The sequence below is a fragment of the Chelmon rostratus genome, chromosome 1 (assembly GCF_017976325.1).
Source record: "Chelmon rostratus isolate fCheRos1 chromosome 1, fCheRos1.pri, whole genome shotgun sequence".
Taxonomy (NCBI): Eukaryota; Metazoa; Chordata; class Actinopteri; order Chaetodontiformes; family Chaetodontidae; genus Chelmon; species Chelmon rostratus.
In genome coordinates, this window is record NC_055658.1 from 13,477,939 (window position 1) to 13,493,914 (window position 15,976).

General features: G+C 39.3%; 2 protein-coding genes across 3 annotated transcripts in view; one reads left to right on the top strand and one right to left on the bottom strand.

The window, feature by feature from the left end:
• kif18a (kinesin family member 18A) overlaps nt 1-14,040 on the bottom strand; it is a 31,507-nt gene extending 17,467 nt beyond the window's left edge. Inside the window, exons 1-11 of one of the 2 annotated variants that reach the window (XM_041936585.1) lie at nt 13,906-14,040; nt 12,715-12,786; nt 12,450-12,624; nt 9,308-9,465; nt 8,817-8,921; nt 8,076-8,186; nt 7,341-7,538; nt 4,463-4,639; nt 4,271-4,345; nt 4,020-4,120; nt 21-183 (exon numbers count right to left, since the gene is read on the bottom strand). In XM_041936585.1, coding sequence (XP_041792519.1) covers nt 21-183; nt 4,020-4,120; nt 4,271-4,345; nt 4,463-4,639; nt 7,341-7,538; nt 8,076-8,186; nt 8,817-8,921; nt 9,308-9,465; nt 12,450-12,624; nt 12,715-12,756 — 1,305 coding nt within the window. In that variant the 5' untranslated portion in view covers nt 12,757-12,786; nt 13,906-14,040. Of the gene's footprint in view, nt 1-20; nt 184-4,019; nt 4,121-4,270; nt 4,346-4,462; nt 4,640-7,340; nt 7,539-8,075; nt 8,187-8,816; nt 8,922-9,307; nt 9,466-12,449; nt 12,787-13,905 lie in introns of both variants that reach the window. The other variant, XM_041936576.1, reaches the window with a different exon arrangement.
• A 96-nt stretch (nt 14,041-14,136) lies between these two features.
• mettl15 (methyltransferase like 15) overlaps nt 14,137-15,976 on the top strand; it is a 59,217-nt gene continuing 57,377 nt past the window's right edge. The window contains exon 1 of the mRNA XM_041936389.1: nt 14,137-14,156. The gene's annotated coding sequence lies outside the window, so the exon portion shown is untranslated. The remainder of the gene's footprint in view (nt 14,157-15,976) is intronic.

Genomic DNA, 15,976 nt, shown 5'->3' on the forward strand with positions numbered 1-15,976 from the left:
GCAGCGTAAGCATCAGCTACCTTCTCAGTCTTTTCTTTGGCACAGAAGTATTGGACCTGCAGGTTGTCCTCCTCGCTGTAGCGCTGGCGCAGCTCATTCTCCTTCAGTTGTCTCTCCAGATCCAGCTGTTCTCTCCTGATTTGGGCCCGGCTCGAGAAGATTTGCTGCAGATCTTCTGACACCCTAGAGAGAGAGAGAGAGACAGAGAGAAAGAGAAAGACACAGAGAGAGAAAGCAAGAGAGACATAGAGAGAGAGAGAAAAGAGTGATTTTCAAATGCTACAAACTTTGCCTTAAAAGGAAAGGAAGAAATTTGAACATAAAAAATGTGACTTGATACCAAACTTTACTTAAAAACAATGTAATGTATGAATTGGCCCCTTGAAATAGACAAAAAGGTACATATGTAGAGTCTAATTCAATCAGTTACAATAGCCTCACAATATATTGTGTCTTGATGCTGTAATGTTCAGTTTTTGCTGCCACTGTCAGACAGGCTTTCATACAACTCTGGTCATTTTTGAGTAGTAGTGTTGGTTTGGAATGAATTACACTGAAAGGTAATGTTTTTGGTAAGTCCACTCTGATTCACAAACATGAGGGGGACAGAATATTAGAAACACCTCTTAGTATAATGCAATCCAATAAAACATCATCATCATCATCACAGGGATTCCAGCCAGATGTGATTACAAGCTAGTGGGCCACATGTCAGGACCAAATTTATATTAATTGCTGTGCCAAGAGCTCCTACCAACTTTTTATTTTTGTATCCATCACATCCTAAAAAGGCCATGAGATATTTAGTAGCTTTATCAACACATTTAAACCAGCATTTTACAGTAATACAACTAATAACAATTAAATTATACCAATTAATTTGATTTGCATGACTAATCATTATTTACTGCAATTTATTAATAATGCTTTAAGGCTTAAATCACTAACTAAGTCATGTTGGTAACCTCTTATTAAAATTTAGAGCTTCCACAAGATGCCAATTCTGTTCAGGCTGAACCAAAAAGATATTCTTAGCTATATGATGTACATATATATTCCTGGGATAGAGCTGAGGTGATATCCAGATTGGATGCAAGTGGCTGTCTAGTTGAATTAAAGCAGCAGGAGAGACAGCAGAGGCAAGCAGGTAAATAAGACTGGAGAGCTGTCGCTGAAATGTGACTGCACTCTTCAATGTAACTCCAGTGACGTAGGAGACGTCGTGGCCTTGCTAGACTGCTGAATTATTAATAGTGTGAGAAGCGTGCAGCCTCTATTCAGAGCCTCTCACTGCGCGAGTTGTGAATTCTGATGCCAGTGAATGAAATGTGTGGGAGTGAGACTCATTCAGCTTTTCTGTGTCCCCCGCCCCCAACCCAAATACCCCGACAGATGCCACTGTATGCCTTTAAGATGACTAGATGGGATCTGGCTAATCTGATTTATGTTAAATAAATAAATGTGTATGTATCTTTGAATTAAATTAAAGGCACTGCACAGCCCCCCCTATCAGCATTAAAACAGCACATCTAAATAAGACAGTTAAGATAACGTTAATTATAGCAGTTTTATCAAACACTTGTATACCTTTATACACAGAGGTACCTACTATTTGTGGCAGACAGAAAATGAAAACAGTAAAATGTCAACACCAGCAGTTCAATCTTGATCCTTGAGCATCAAAGCACATCTGTGTTTTTAATCCAAGAATTAAAATAGTTCCTGATTAGATAGATTAAAAACCAGCAGTGGTGAGTTATATGTAAGATTTCATTGAATGCATCATCCTGTTTCAATTAAAGGCAAATAAAATGCATAGATGCATAGACCATAAACCATAAAGGAGTTCTAAATTTAAAACTGGAATAATGCCTTCTTTACCTTAAACTTTCAGTTCAGTTAATTAGTGACACACTGTTTATCAATATTTTAGTATCTGGCTGCTATATGCAGGTCCACCTACTACAGTATAGGTCAGGAGTGAATGTGGGGAAAAAAGTGGAAAAACAAAAGGAGTCTTTGAGTATAAAAAAAATTGTGCTGCAGAGCTCAAACTCTTACATAGGTACCAGTACAATATTTCTAAATTATTTCTATATTGCTAAACAATAAAACAGCACAACCAACATCCAAAATAATTTCTTAAAAATAAAGAAATCTTTTTCTCTCTCTGAACGTCTTGCAAAACAGTATTAGTTTCTCCATGTCATGCATTTCCTTTTGAAGGAGAATGTTTCATTTGGCTGTTACAGATCAATCTTGAGTATAAACCAATGGACTATCACTTATGAAGAGAGAGGCTGGGATGATGAAAAAACTGCGTTGAGTTTTTGGAAGATGCGCTGTTCCAGGAAGTAACAGTTTTCCAGGAGGTGCAAGTGCCAATTTCACGGGATGGCATTTCATGGGAGTGACACAAACAAGTTGTTGAAAAAGTATGTGTACCAGGTTGGTTAGATGTGCAGTAAGCTGATCCACACAAGGTTTGGGAAACAGATGAAGGCTTTTATCAGCAGTTTAGTAGCACTGGATCATTAATTCTGACGCTTTGTTTGCAGTACACACTGGGTAGGTCAGCTGTCGAAATCACCAGTAATGCATTTTGTTGAGTTTGCGTGCATGACACCACGAACAAATAAATAAACAGCAGCTGTTTTCAACTAATGATATCTACTCTGACACTGTGTGTTGCCGATCAAAGCACGCAGAACTGCTTTGCAGCTTTGGGTTAAAAAAAAAAGAAAAGAAAATAAGCTGCTTTGCTTCTATTTTAGCAACATCTTGCTGATGCACCACACCTTGAAAGTGCTGCTCCTGGTTGAAAGCTATATTTAAACTTTGGGCTTTTGTGTATGTAAAGGGGAAGACAGACTACCCAAACACTATCAAGAACGTAAAAAAAACTTTTTCCCACCATTATTAAATTCTACAAAACATTACAGGTCAGCACTAAACAATTTAAAATTGACATCCTTTTTAAATGTAACATAGGTTGAGAGACCATCGTCTAGTCAGATGATGAGTGAGGTGAAGACTCAGAATGACAGATGGACTGGTGTGTTATAGGAACTAACGCAGATGTTGCATGGGACTGTTGTGAGCGCTGAGTAGTGACAGAAAGAATGAGATCACAGACACAAAGGGCCAAAATGAGTTTTCTTCACAGGGTGCTATGAAGGGCCTCTAAGGGCCAGGGTGAGGGATTCAGACAAGGAGACTGTAGGTTGCTCCTTTACAATGTAAGGAGCCAATTGAAGTGGTTGGGGTGTCTATTAGGATGTGCCCTCCCTGTGGATAAATCCATCCAACTGCGAGGACACCCCAAGGCAGACCTGGAGCACGATGGAGTAATTAAATATCCCATTTGGTTTGGGAATGCTTTGGGAACCCCCAGGAAGAGCAGGAGAACATGAGCATCTACTTCTTCCAACTAAAGGCTTCTTTTCTTAGGCTGCTACACACTGGGACAAAATGGATCAATAGTCAATACAACAACTATATAAAACTATATAGCTGTTATCTCAAAGTGATGCTAGTTCTGCTGATCCCACCGAGAATCAAAATTTTTTTTGTTTTGTTGTCCTATGTTTTATGTTTGTCTGATGGAAGTCAGAGTAAGCAATTGTAACTTACTCCCCTTTCCATATCGACTTGCTGAGCTGATGCACTTAAGTCCCATTGCTCAATTCTGGAATATTTATTGTAACATAAATGTCAGTTAATAAATAAATAGCTGAATAGCATCGTCTATTGGAATCTCATTCTTGATTCTACAACATGGACCACTTCATCATAAATCATTTTGGCTCCAAAGCCACCAGAACCACCTGTAAAACCACAGCCCCCATGAATCACCACTATATAATACACTGGCAAATGCAGGCTATGTGCGCTTTCTGCCTGCAATCAGTGAATGTACTCCAATTACAATGTTTACAACAAAAGGGTTTATGACATAAAGACACAACAACTGATATATCTCAAGTTACACTCTGATTCACACTCATGCACATGCTTACCTTTTGAACTCTGCTTGTTTCTGGGAAGCGATCATGTTAGAAGCCCCAGGCACCGTGTTCTGCTCTTCATATGCCTTTAGTTTCTGCTTCAACTGTAGAATCTTTAGAAAAGCAACGAAACATTGAAATAACAGCTAGAAATGAACCAATGATCATGGTGACTGTTAAAAAGAGAAATTTTGAGTATGAGAAAAAAATATATAGATTTTCTTTTTAAATTGAGCATGGTAGTGTCGGCTGTTTCATATTACCTCTTGTCGTTGCTTCTCACATATCACTGCATATTGGCCAATGTGACTGTCCAGGCTTAGAACATTGCTCTTCAGCTGATAGGCAAGGTTAAAGAGAAAAATGTAATGATTTAAAAGGAATTCATAGATTCATAGTCAAAGAATCACATCAGTTATATTAGCATTATTAAACAATATAATTTTAATACTAACCGAGGACTTAATCTCCTTGGCCCTGTTGGCGTACTTAAGTGTGTTGTGGGTGTCATCATATGACTTGGATGAGGGGCTAACATTGGCAATCATAACAGTCCTGCAGTTGCCTCCGAGGCAGTCTTTAAGTAGCCGTGTCAACTTGCTGTCCCTGTAAGGTATATGAGTTTTCTTACTCTGAAACAAAAGAGACAAGATAACATTAGCCCGAGAAATGGGACCATTTTGGATGTTCGGGCTCACTTAAAGTGTACACAAACAAGCAACTCAGGAAATATGAAAAGCTCTTGGGGTTCCATCGGATTTACTGAGAAAACACATCAAATTAAAGTTTGAAAGGAACAAATACATAATCCGGGAATCCGCTACTTCTGTCAAACATGACACAAATCAAAATGAAAAAATAAAAACTGTTTTTGCTGTGGTATGCAGAGGAGCATAAATGTGAGGTGTGCCTTAATATCTATTCTCCATCTGGACAAGCTCCACAAGAGACGCTTAGTCAGATTACACATTATTTGGTGGGGACCAATAAACCTGACGGGGAGCAAAATTCAGTTCATTTTAGAGTTAAAATGGGGAGCAACCACCCACAAAACTGGTCTGGAGTCTTTCTGCAGCTGCCCTGTGAACACAGCTCTGTATTTAATAATGGCATTAGATAAACTACAGCTGCTTAGGTGAGTCACAATCTCGTGGGCATTTGGATTTCAGAAAGTCACATTAAAGTCAAGTAACAAAGGAGTGTAAACTGATCTCTTTTTGGGTTCACAGCTGTGCCTACACTTCTGTCTGGAAAAACCCTGAGCCTACATCTGGTTTCAAAGACCTTAGCTATAGGTCATATAAGGTCCAGAGAGAAAAAAAACCTCCTTTTTAATAAGAGCAGACATTCAAACATATTCTTTCAGCAAAGTAAACCATATTTCACCAAACTCAAACGTTCTTTTTGACTCCATTAATTTCATCAATCATGAGGGATCTGTCACACATTCAGTATGAAATGACAGCCTGCAACTTACAGGTGAATGGAGGGACGTGCACTGCTGTGAATGGGAGGTATGAAACAGCCATGAAAAAATGAGTGCTGGGTTCAGGAGCAACAAGGTTCAAAAGCAAACTCAGATTTCTTATCTGCTTCCTCACAGTGCCACAAGAGACTGATGTCTGGGTCTGCTAACCATGTGGTGCTCTGTTCTGTCATCTTCTACTCTCCATGATCACTTACATTTTTTTAATGCAGGCCACGGGATACAAAATTCAAGGTCCAGTGGACTTGTTTTTCGTTTCCGTTGGTGAACAACTGCGTGAGCACAAATCAGTGATTTGAGCACAGGTAGTGAAAGCTACTTGTTAACAGTAATTAGAGGGCTGGAGCATGGAGACACAATACGTTTATATTTTTTTAACACAAGCTGAGCAATCAGAGTTTGGAGGGGTGACAGAAAGTTCACTTCTGAACTTTGCTGCATGGAACTTGACCATGTCTGAAAATGCTGACAACCACATATCAGCATTTACAAAAAGCTCAGCTATCGCTGTCCACGCTGGGACTATCAAATGTTTCCACTTTGGACAACATTTTCAGAAAGCCCCTTTTTTGTGGGTGGGATACACTTGCCTTGTGTGGCTGGAAGGCCAAAATGGAGTGGAAGGATGTGTCGTAAAACGTATCTACATCGCCTACGGCAAACAACTTACAACAAAAACCTCTGTGCAGCATAGCATGAAGATGACATACTGAACAGCCCAAACAGAAGTAGCAGACATTCTTCTCACTCAAACGACTGGCATGTCAGCCCAGACACAAGTGGGGACATTCTTTCCTGTAAACAAAGGCCACAACATGAATTCCTTGTCTGCCAACAGTAAACACTGGTACACCAGTGACCATGGGGATAGGGTGGGGAAGGAGTGGGGATTAGTGGTGGGCGTTGTAGGTGGAGCACATCAAATCATAATTCCACGACTGCCACACCCAAGAATGGAGGGTATAATACTAACTGGACAGTGTCAACTAAAGAACAGTTTTAACTCAAGAATGAAGTAACATGTTGAAGAAGGATCACATTTCAACATGGCTGCGATACATTTGCACAGCACTTCCTAAATGCATGTGGCCTGCTTGCGCCTCGTCCCTTGAGACTGGTGTGTAAAATGAGAAGACTGCTTGACAGGTTAATGTATGCAACTGGAATGAAATAATACCCAAATACTCAGTTGACTCTCCACTTCCCAGGCTCTCTGTTTCAAACGGAGGCTAGTGGTTACTTCATATAACATAATCATAATCTTGAGAAACAAACGCAAAATTTCCATATGCACTGACAATTTGCTGAGCAAATACAGGCAGACAACAACACCAAATACAAAACTTGCCAGCAGTTTGTGCTGTGTGTAGAACTGCACATTCTGTGTGTCATGCGCTGCATCAGTGTATATCTCCGGACACATCTACATGTAATTCTATTGTTGTGACTGTGATAATGAGAATGACAGCATACTATTATGAAAAGTTCTTTGTCAGGCTAGACTAAGCACAAAAAAGAGATGCTAAACATTTGATACAAACGGCATTCATAACAATAAGAAATGATATTACTCCAGTTAATCCTGGGCGTTATTTTCCGAAAGTAATTTCCCTCATTTTGCATTTTGGGGCCCCTTAAATACATGGAAAACAATACAGTTATTGCAGCTTGTGTATGCAGTGCACCAGAACTCTGCTCTACGTCAACACTGCTAAATTGTCAAGTTTATTCAAAAAGTAATCTGTATCTGTTTTGACTGCTGTTTAGCTAATTAAAAGTCCTGTTGTTACATTACTTCTGCAACCCTCTGTGTTTTCTACAGTAAATGAAGGACAACATAAACTCACCTTTGGGTCAGCAAGAGCATTGATAACATTTCCTAGGGCAAGGAGTGAGCGATTGATGTTTGCCCCTTCCCGCAAACGTGCCCCTTTAGCGTTGGTGGCACTGGCTCTCTCCGAGCCAGCCAGATCAATCAGGCTCATTTTGGCAACGCAGACGTTTGGATTGAGGCTGGCGGTTTTGTCCTGCTGTCTCAAATATATCTGGAGGAAAGGATACAGCTGTCAATTTAAGACTATCAAGAAGAAAACTTTAATGCAAGTTTAGATATTTGTAGTGAAACATGATAATTCAATTCACTTATCACCTTATGAACTGAAGATATCAGTATAGGGCCCTATGATTTCTGCAATGCAGAAGACATCGACGGAATCGTGGAATTTGATAATAAAAACAGAATTGACTGTAAAACATTTAATATCCCGGAAATTTCCAAACTGTGGTTAAGTGCTTTTCCTCAGTGCCTAAACCAAATTAACAGGAAAAAAAAACTCTGCTGCTCTGTTTTGGTGTCTCACACACAGAGTCATGAGGTCCCCTAAAACAACAACAACAACAAACAAAAAACACGGAATTTGATAAAAAAAATACAACAGAATCTCAAAGGTCCCTGTAACTGCCCACCTGAAATTGCAGTAAGTAAACAGTAGGAACAGTTTGCAGTCAAGCTTTTTATTTAAGTTCATCCTTTTGTTAATTATTGACTCTTTATGTTGTTTTCTAAGACTGGATTGAAATACCTGCAATACAGCATGGGACCGGGAAGAGGTGGCATTCATATCAGTGGGGTGCTGTGTCCTGTTGCGATTGCCAGAATCCAAAGCCCCTAGAATGTGCTCTGCAGATTTAGGCTGTATAGGGAAAAAAGATGGTGTGTGAACCAGTAAAAGGCACAATTTGGAACCACCACAGTGCATTTGCACACCACAGCAACAGAACAGTAAGGTGGCTTAACATTAAACAGCTTGTGTATGTAACCCAGTTATATAGAACAATATTTGGACAGTGTTTCTAATAAGAGAAATAGAGTTGTTTGTAGGCAGATTTGAACATTTTCTTAATTACTAAAAACATTCAACGTACGATATGAACTACACTTATTCTGTATGACAGACGGCATCACAGAGTTAGTCTCAATTAAAAATGTGTTCTTCCACGTGACCATCATTTATTAACAGAGAGTAAGCCACAAGAGAAAATTGTTTTCCTGAACATTTGTCACATTTAGAAGACACTGCTTTGATCAGTTTTCACCAACTACCTGTGCTATTCCTCTGAATATCAGGGCTTTCGAGTGAGCACATTTCTAAGAAAATCTAATTTTACAATTAAAAACATTATGTTATGCATTGCAAAAGCCACTTAGGGCAAACTAAATTACACCAAATGTGATAAAATGACTCTGCAGTGAGACCAGTATTTATATTTAATATGTTCTACAATGCTATGGGTGAGTGTATATGATACATGCTGACACTAACCTGATGCAGTGTGAGGCCCTGAACAACCACTCCTTTAGAACTGTCCTCTCTAACTGCAAGAGGGCCTGCATTAGCCAACAAGTCTCTGATCTGTTCATTGTAAACCTGTAAACAAACAACAAATATTATTACAAACAGCAGCAAATCCATCAAAATCAGCCCAAGAGATCAGTCAAGGCAAAACTTGTGATGGTTTAAGGCTGTGTAAGGGATAAGAGTTAAGTCTGAAATGTTTAAAAGTGCTATTGTAATAGGAAATACAAAAACATGAGAGGAAAAATATCTCCTTTAAGCTTGGCCATTAATGCAGTGTGTAACTGCTGCAATGCCTTCAGTCAAAAGCAGTGTGGTTTAATTACCAGCAAACACAACAATCGAAACCCTTCGGTCACAGTCTGAGAATCACTTCAACTAAAAAATGAACAGGTTCTACAATAATACAGAGTACAAGAGAGAACAAACAGAAAAATAATGAAGACTCAAATATTCACCTCAAGATATGAGAATGCAACAGCAAACTCCTTTTCCTCCTTGGCATCATCCATGCGCCTGAATAGCTCATTCATGGTGCGGTACATGACCCCAGGGTCATCTTGTGTGCCTAACATGGTATGTGTCTTGCCTGCTCCAGTGGCACCATACGCAAAGACTGCAATTGAAAAATATATTACTCTTAAGTAAAACATGTACAATCCTGATTTCAGGTTTGGCTGGTTTGTAAAACATAAATAAAACAGAACGTGATCATTTGCTGATCCTTTTTGACTTGATACTAAATTGGAAACTGTACAATATATTTAATGTTTTACCTCATCAACCTCATTGATTTTTGTAAATATATGCTTTTGATGTCAGTAACATGTTCCAGACAAGTTGGGACAGAGACAACAAAAGACTGGGAAAGTTGTAGAATGCTCCAAAAACACCTGTTTGGAACATTCCACAGGTAAGTTGTAAGTTAAAGATGAGCTGTCATTTTATGCATGCATGTTGTAGTTACATCATTACAGGTTTCCACCCCAGGCCTCTCAGAAATAAGTGACCAGCACACAGAAGATTTAAAGTAAATGATTGTAACAGATACAACAATTGTGTCCTTCAATTGGGGCCAAAAGCAGCTGCATTGGAGAACCTATGGATGGACTACAAAGACTGGACGCAGGGAGAAACTGCCAGTGTTGTTCCACCAAAATGATGAATAAATGAGCACTACTGAATCAAAGAAGTTGGTTTTGTACTTGTGGTAATGCTATGAAGACCTTTATATGACTTTTAAAAAAGGGCTCAGAAGCAAAAAATTCATAAAATTGTTGGTGGTAAACAGTTCATTTGCAAATGATTGCACTCCGTTTTTATTTACGCTTTAAACAGCGAAAATAAAAACAACTTATTTAGAATAGGGGTTGTATATTTGTATAATTACAATGCCTATCGCAACAAGCACATCATTGAATTTACATGGCATAGAGCATAACCATAAACTATAATGTGTAAACTTGGAATGTGAGCAATGGAAGCATCAAATATGCAATATTTCAAAATGAGGCTGTGCTTATTGTGAAAAGCCTGGGTTAGGTGAGCCTGACAAAAAATTACATCGGTTGAATCAGCCTATATTTGAAAAGTGGGCTTATGGTACTGTCTCAACGTCGCTTAAATGATGAGTTTTAAACAATTCTAATTTTTTGTTTACATAGTACGATTCAATCAAGACAAACAAGGTGGTAAAAGTTAGTATTCTGTGCCCAGTATACACTCAGTTGCCAGTGTTGTATTGTGTTATACTGACAGGAATATCTATTATTTTATCCCCCCCATTTACTGTATATCAATAAGGGCAGGATGAATAACCTCTGAATGACCTCTCTGTCTAATGCAATACAGTTCAGCAGCACCACGAACTACATCCTCCAAAATGACCACACAGTTGAATGTTTCAGCAGGATCAAGATTTCCAGCTGATCCAAGCATCTTTCAGTGGATCACTGATGACTCTCTGAAGCCAAATCTGTTTTTGGTCCTATCTGCAATGGGTACATCAGCTGTCAAAATGTCCCAATTGTGCTGATTTAAAACACTGAAACTGCACAGTGTTGTGAGCTTGTGACCTGAGAGTGAACCCTGGAGCGTACAAAGTAAATTAACAGCAGCCAGCAGTTTCAATTAATGATATGGCAGTGTGAGTCAGCGAGCCATGTTGGGGAAAAAAAAATTAAAAATAAAAACATCGCTCTAAAGTGGTGCTGGCGTAGCTCATAAGTGCATTTGTACTTACTTACTTAAATACAAAATCCAAACGTTAGGATTAGATCACTTTATTACATGGACCCCATAGGGTCGTGTGAGAAGTGCATTACCTTGCAATATGTTTTGTGTTACCTTGCAATAAGTTTTGCATTCCTTCTAACCCACAGAGGAAGCCTGAGCTGGGCTACATTATGATACAGTATTACGTATTAAACTGTCTCTGGTCCTGACCACAGCATGATTCCATGCACCCTCATTTATGGCTGCCTTAGGCACACGTCTGTATCATTGCAGCCAAACAGATTACTAGCACATATACAACTCTATTTAATCTAGTTCTCTACACTGTGTGTGCTGCTTCTGTGCAGCCATGTCCTGTAGCTGTGATTATGACTACAGCCATGGGATGGTATAGCTTTAGCTGTTGCTGATTGTGGCTGTAGGTTTGGCAACATTATGGCTGTGACACATGAGTTTTTAAGAGCTGTATAGTGCTCACGTGGTGTACTGGTACCAAGCAGCAATCTCCAGTGCTGAAAAATGAGTGCCAGAAACTGCATTTCCCCAAAAGCGAGTCCATGTCCATAAACCTCCATATAAAATGTCCAACTTTACAGCATTTTTGGATTAGCTGGGAGTTAGGTGGAGTCAGGCACTGCCAAGAGGGCGACGGCCAGAGCCACTGTCACTGAGCTTCACAATAGCTCTTCAGAAACCTATGGGTGATGTCACTGAGACTGCTTTCATGTTTTATACAGTCTACGATTGGTTCAAACATCTGTCATATCTCAGGGAAGCACCGCAGGTTCAAATCCCATGTAGTTTAACGATGCTTTTTTGGCTAATGTTTACAGGAGCCATAAAGAGTAGTCAAAGTACAGCTAATGTAGCCACATCCATATCATCATAGATTCAACCACAAAGGCAGACGGAGTCCAACCAATAACTATATACACAGCAACAGCTTCAACCACCACTGTCAGGCAGAGAAGTTACTTCATGCCTGGTAACACAAATCTGTTGCTACAGAACTCTGGGGGCTCCATACTTTATAAAGCATTGACGAAAAACCATGAAAGGTGAGGTTTGATTCATGCTATACTACCTTAATGCAGAGTCATTTACCTGGTAGATATATTAAAATTGGTTCACTCATGTTACTTTAGACTTTACACTGTGGGTATACTGTATATTGCATCTGTATTATTAAGGAAAAAACTAAACACAATTTAGATATTGGACTCAGACAGGGCACCAAAAAGTGTGCTTGGGACATCCCATTTGTACAGTTAATCATGTTCTGAGATTTTTGCTATTTGAAGATGCCAACATCTTTGGCAGACTAGTGCAGCTTTAATACACAGTTTGTACATCATTTTTTGTTACCTGTGCAGTTAAATCCATTCATCACACCGTCCAACAGTCCTTTAGTGGTGTTCTCAAAAAGGTCAACTTGACTCGAGTTCTCACTGAAGACATGGTCAAAAACAAACTTGAGGTCTTTGTTCGCCCTCTTGTTGATGTTTCGATTCCGGGACCCAAAACATGATAGGTTCTCTTCCTTAGGGTCAAATATGAGCATGTGGTTATCAACAACCTGGACCACATTTCGACAGTTTTCACGCTTCTCATTTTCGCTGGTTGGCCTCACCCGAACAACAACCTTTACATGGCTGCACACATCACTTGCCATTGTGGTCCCTTTGCAGTGACTTGAATGTTGCTGCAAAAAAACAAACAAAAAAAAACCAAGGGTTAACTAAATTTTACACATTGCAAATAGCAAACACTGGTATCATTTTTTAGTAATATGCTCATTAAATCACACAAATTGAGAAAGAAACTGGGAAAAATGACAGATTACAGAAAAAAGAAATACAGATTGTAAAGCCCTATGAGGAATATTTGTGATTTTGGGATATATAAATAAAATCAACTTGACTGCCATTAGTCACTAACAAGTTTTCTTAGGCCTCCCTGAAATGTTTGCCTCAGCTTTGCAGATAATAACTGACATGCTTACTGAGCAGAGTGAAGTCAAAAACACATTGTTAAAAGGTCATATAACCAGACACATTAGTACATAGTTTTAACAATTAATGTCCATAAAGGCCAACATTATATGACAATAAACCATGGATGACATGTATGAGTGAGTCAATGAGTCAATGCAAAAGCCCTGCAATAAATCATACTCATATAAAGGTAAGGATTCTTAGTTGTTTGAAAATGTTACAGAGATGTCTTTATTCAACCTGATTTCCATTAGGTCATTTTGGAGGCTGTAGTTGCTGTGCTGTGAGTCGTACTGCTTTTTAGTATGATGTACAATTTGTCTAATATCTAATATTTTGGCCATCCTCACTGATAGTGTGTAATGTTTGTGCTGTGTATCTGTAAGCACATTGTCGTCTCTAACATTGCACAGAATGATTCCCATGCTTCACTGTTATATATTTAAAAGAAAACAAAAACAGTAAAGTGACATTGTGGTTTTCTCTCCTACTTAAACCCAAGAACTAACGTAAAATCAACCGAGTATTTGCGACAATGAGGCTTAAAAACGGCACAAAATACTCAAATATTGCATGACAGTTAATGCCTGGCAACTACTCGCTAGTCACAAAAAAGCTACGATGTGAAATATAAGAGCTCTCTGTTAGTTATTCACCATTGAACACGTTAGCATTAAAAGGCGTTAGAACTGAATATGACGCCAATCCTGCCAACGTTAATTTAGCAGGGCTGGCTAACGCCTGCTAGCTAGCTCTCACACAACTTCAAGCGATACGTTAGGGTTGTTCTCTTTATGTCGCTTACACTGTGTGCGATTAAGTCTTACCTTTTGTCAGTAACGGGTGTCTTTCATTACATTACCACGGTAATGTTTTCTGATGAGACACGGGTAGGTCGTATGAAAAACATAAAGTCGCTAGCGAAGCTCAGATGGCCATAGCTAGCACGACAAGCGCCAATATTTTCAAAAACAAGCCCTCTTCCTCTGTCGCAGGAGATTGGATGTGAGTCGTCGGTCATTGGGCGGATCAGAGTGACGCGGCGGACATGCTGCTGCTGAAGGTCTGGTTTACTACGGTAAGCTACTTCCTTCCTACGGTTGTCCGTCACTGTAACCTTAGTTTGGCTAAACATTTCATAAATGTAGTTCAATGCTCTGTTACCCCCATTTTCATGTATTCGTTGACAGTTTCTGTATCTAACTGCGCGCGGTCATCCAACATGGTGGCTTAGCAACAATATATATTGCAACGCTATATCGTCAGGTTAAAAATGCCAAGCCACTGCTGATCTAACACCGCGACAGATACTACACACGCGTGATAAAGAACAGCCAACATTGTAATAAACGTTGCATAAAGCCTCTTACAGTCGTCTCCAATATTTGGATGTTAGCTGTGTCAAACATGTCTTTTACACTTTTTGAAAGGTTAGTGTGTGCATTTGTAAGTTGACTCCATGCGTGTAATCATCCACTACAGCCCATTTGTCCACGTTAGCTCTGGTGTTTTAGCAAGGTAGTTAGCTAACTTGCTTCACACCCAAACTGTTTGCGGTACTCACAAATACATCCACCTTGTAACACGCTTGTGGTTAAATGAAATCACTTTGTTAACAGCTAGCTACCAACAACCCAGTGCTGTGAAGTTACGTTATTCTGACCTGTTACCCAGTGCTAGCTTAATGACTAGCAGCTAAGTAACTGTGGCAATAAGAACACATTGAGGTGTAGCTAAAATCATGGGCCCGTGAAAAAATACATCCTCCTGAAATAATGAAGCCCCTACCATCTAATTCCCAGTGTTATTCTCCACCTTTCACCCAATTTATATCACTGTGAAATACACAACAGAGGGTTGGGCTGTTCAGTAGAGTTCTATGCCATGAATGAAAGTCCCTTTTAAGCTGTGATTATCTGTACAATTGAATTCGACAGATAAAAATAATCACAAAATAATTGATTATAAATGTACAATGTGGTCAGGACCATTCATTTGCCTCTGCTCTTCCAGTAAGGAATAGCTGTACAAATGTATATGCAATATTTCAAAATGGTAATGTAATTATAATATGTATAAAAAGTTGATGATGAGTCCTCTATGGTACAGCAGGTATGGTAGACAGTCTGACAGCAGTCATGCATCATCACTCAATATTTGTATTGGCGACTCTTCAAATACTGTGTAATTCTTTGCTGCCATTGAACATTTGCTTTGTGTTTACCAATGCCATGCACACACTTGTTGAGTTGCTTCATCTCCTTCACATATTTCTCTTGAACTAGAATCATACATCTGTAACAGCTGTAATTTTCAATACACCTTGTTGCGAGGAAACACCTGAATACCTTTGCGGCCAGCGTTGTTCATGTAGACCGCCAAAATGTTGAACTAATCAGTCAAAAATGTACTCTACTTGTGGGTGTGGTTGTTATGCAGTCTATGAACCACATATATGTGCTGTTGGAAGGGTTCATCCTTCTGGGTGATTTCAATTGCCTTAAAATGCTAAAACTCAAATTGAAGATCTGTAAACCTGTTGTGTGGACATCAAAGCAGTGGTAGAGTGAAGCTATGGAGGTGGTTTTCAGGTCTGCTACCAACAGTCTGGATTAATACACAGAGGCTGTGATGTCCTCTAGCCTTTGTGAGCACTGTTTTGTACCATCACACACCAGGGTGAGTTATATCAGTGATAAACCCTGGTTCAGACAGTTATGGTCACAAAAGGAAGAAACATTTAGGAGTGGGGACAGGTTTAGAGAGTCAAAGTCCAGGTTTAGCAAGGCAGAGAGAGAAGCTGAACAAATGTATCCTGTTAAACTCCAAACATTCTCAGCCATCAACTCATTCAGATTGAATTTAGTGTAAATGGTGAAATCACTTGAAATAGTGTGT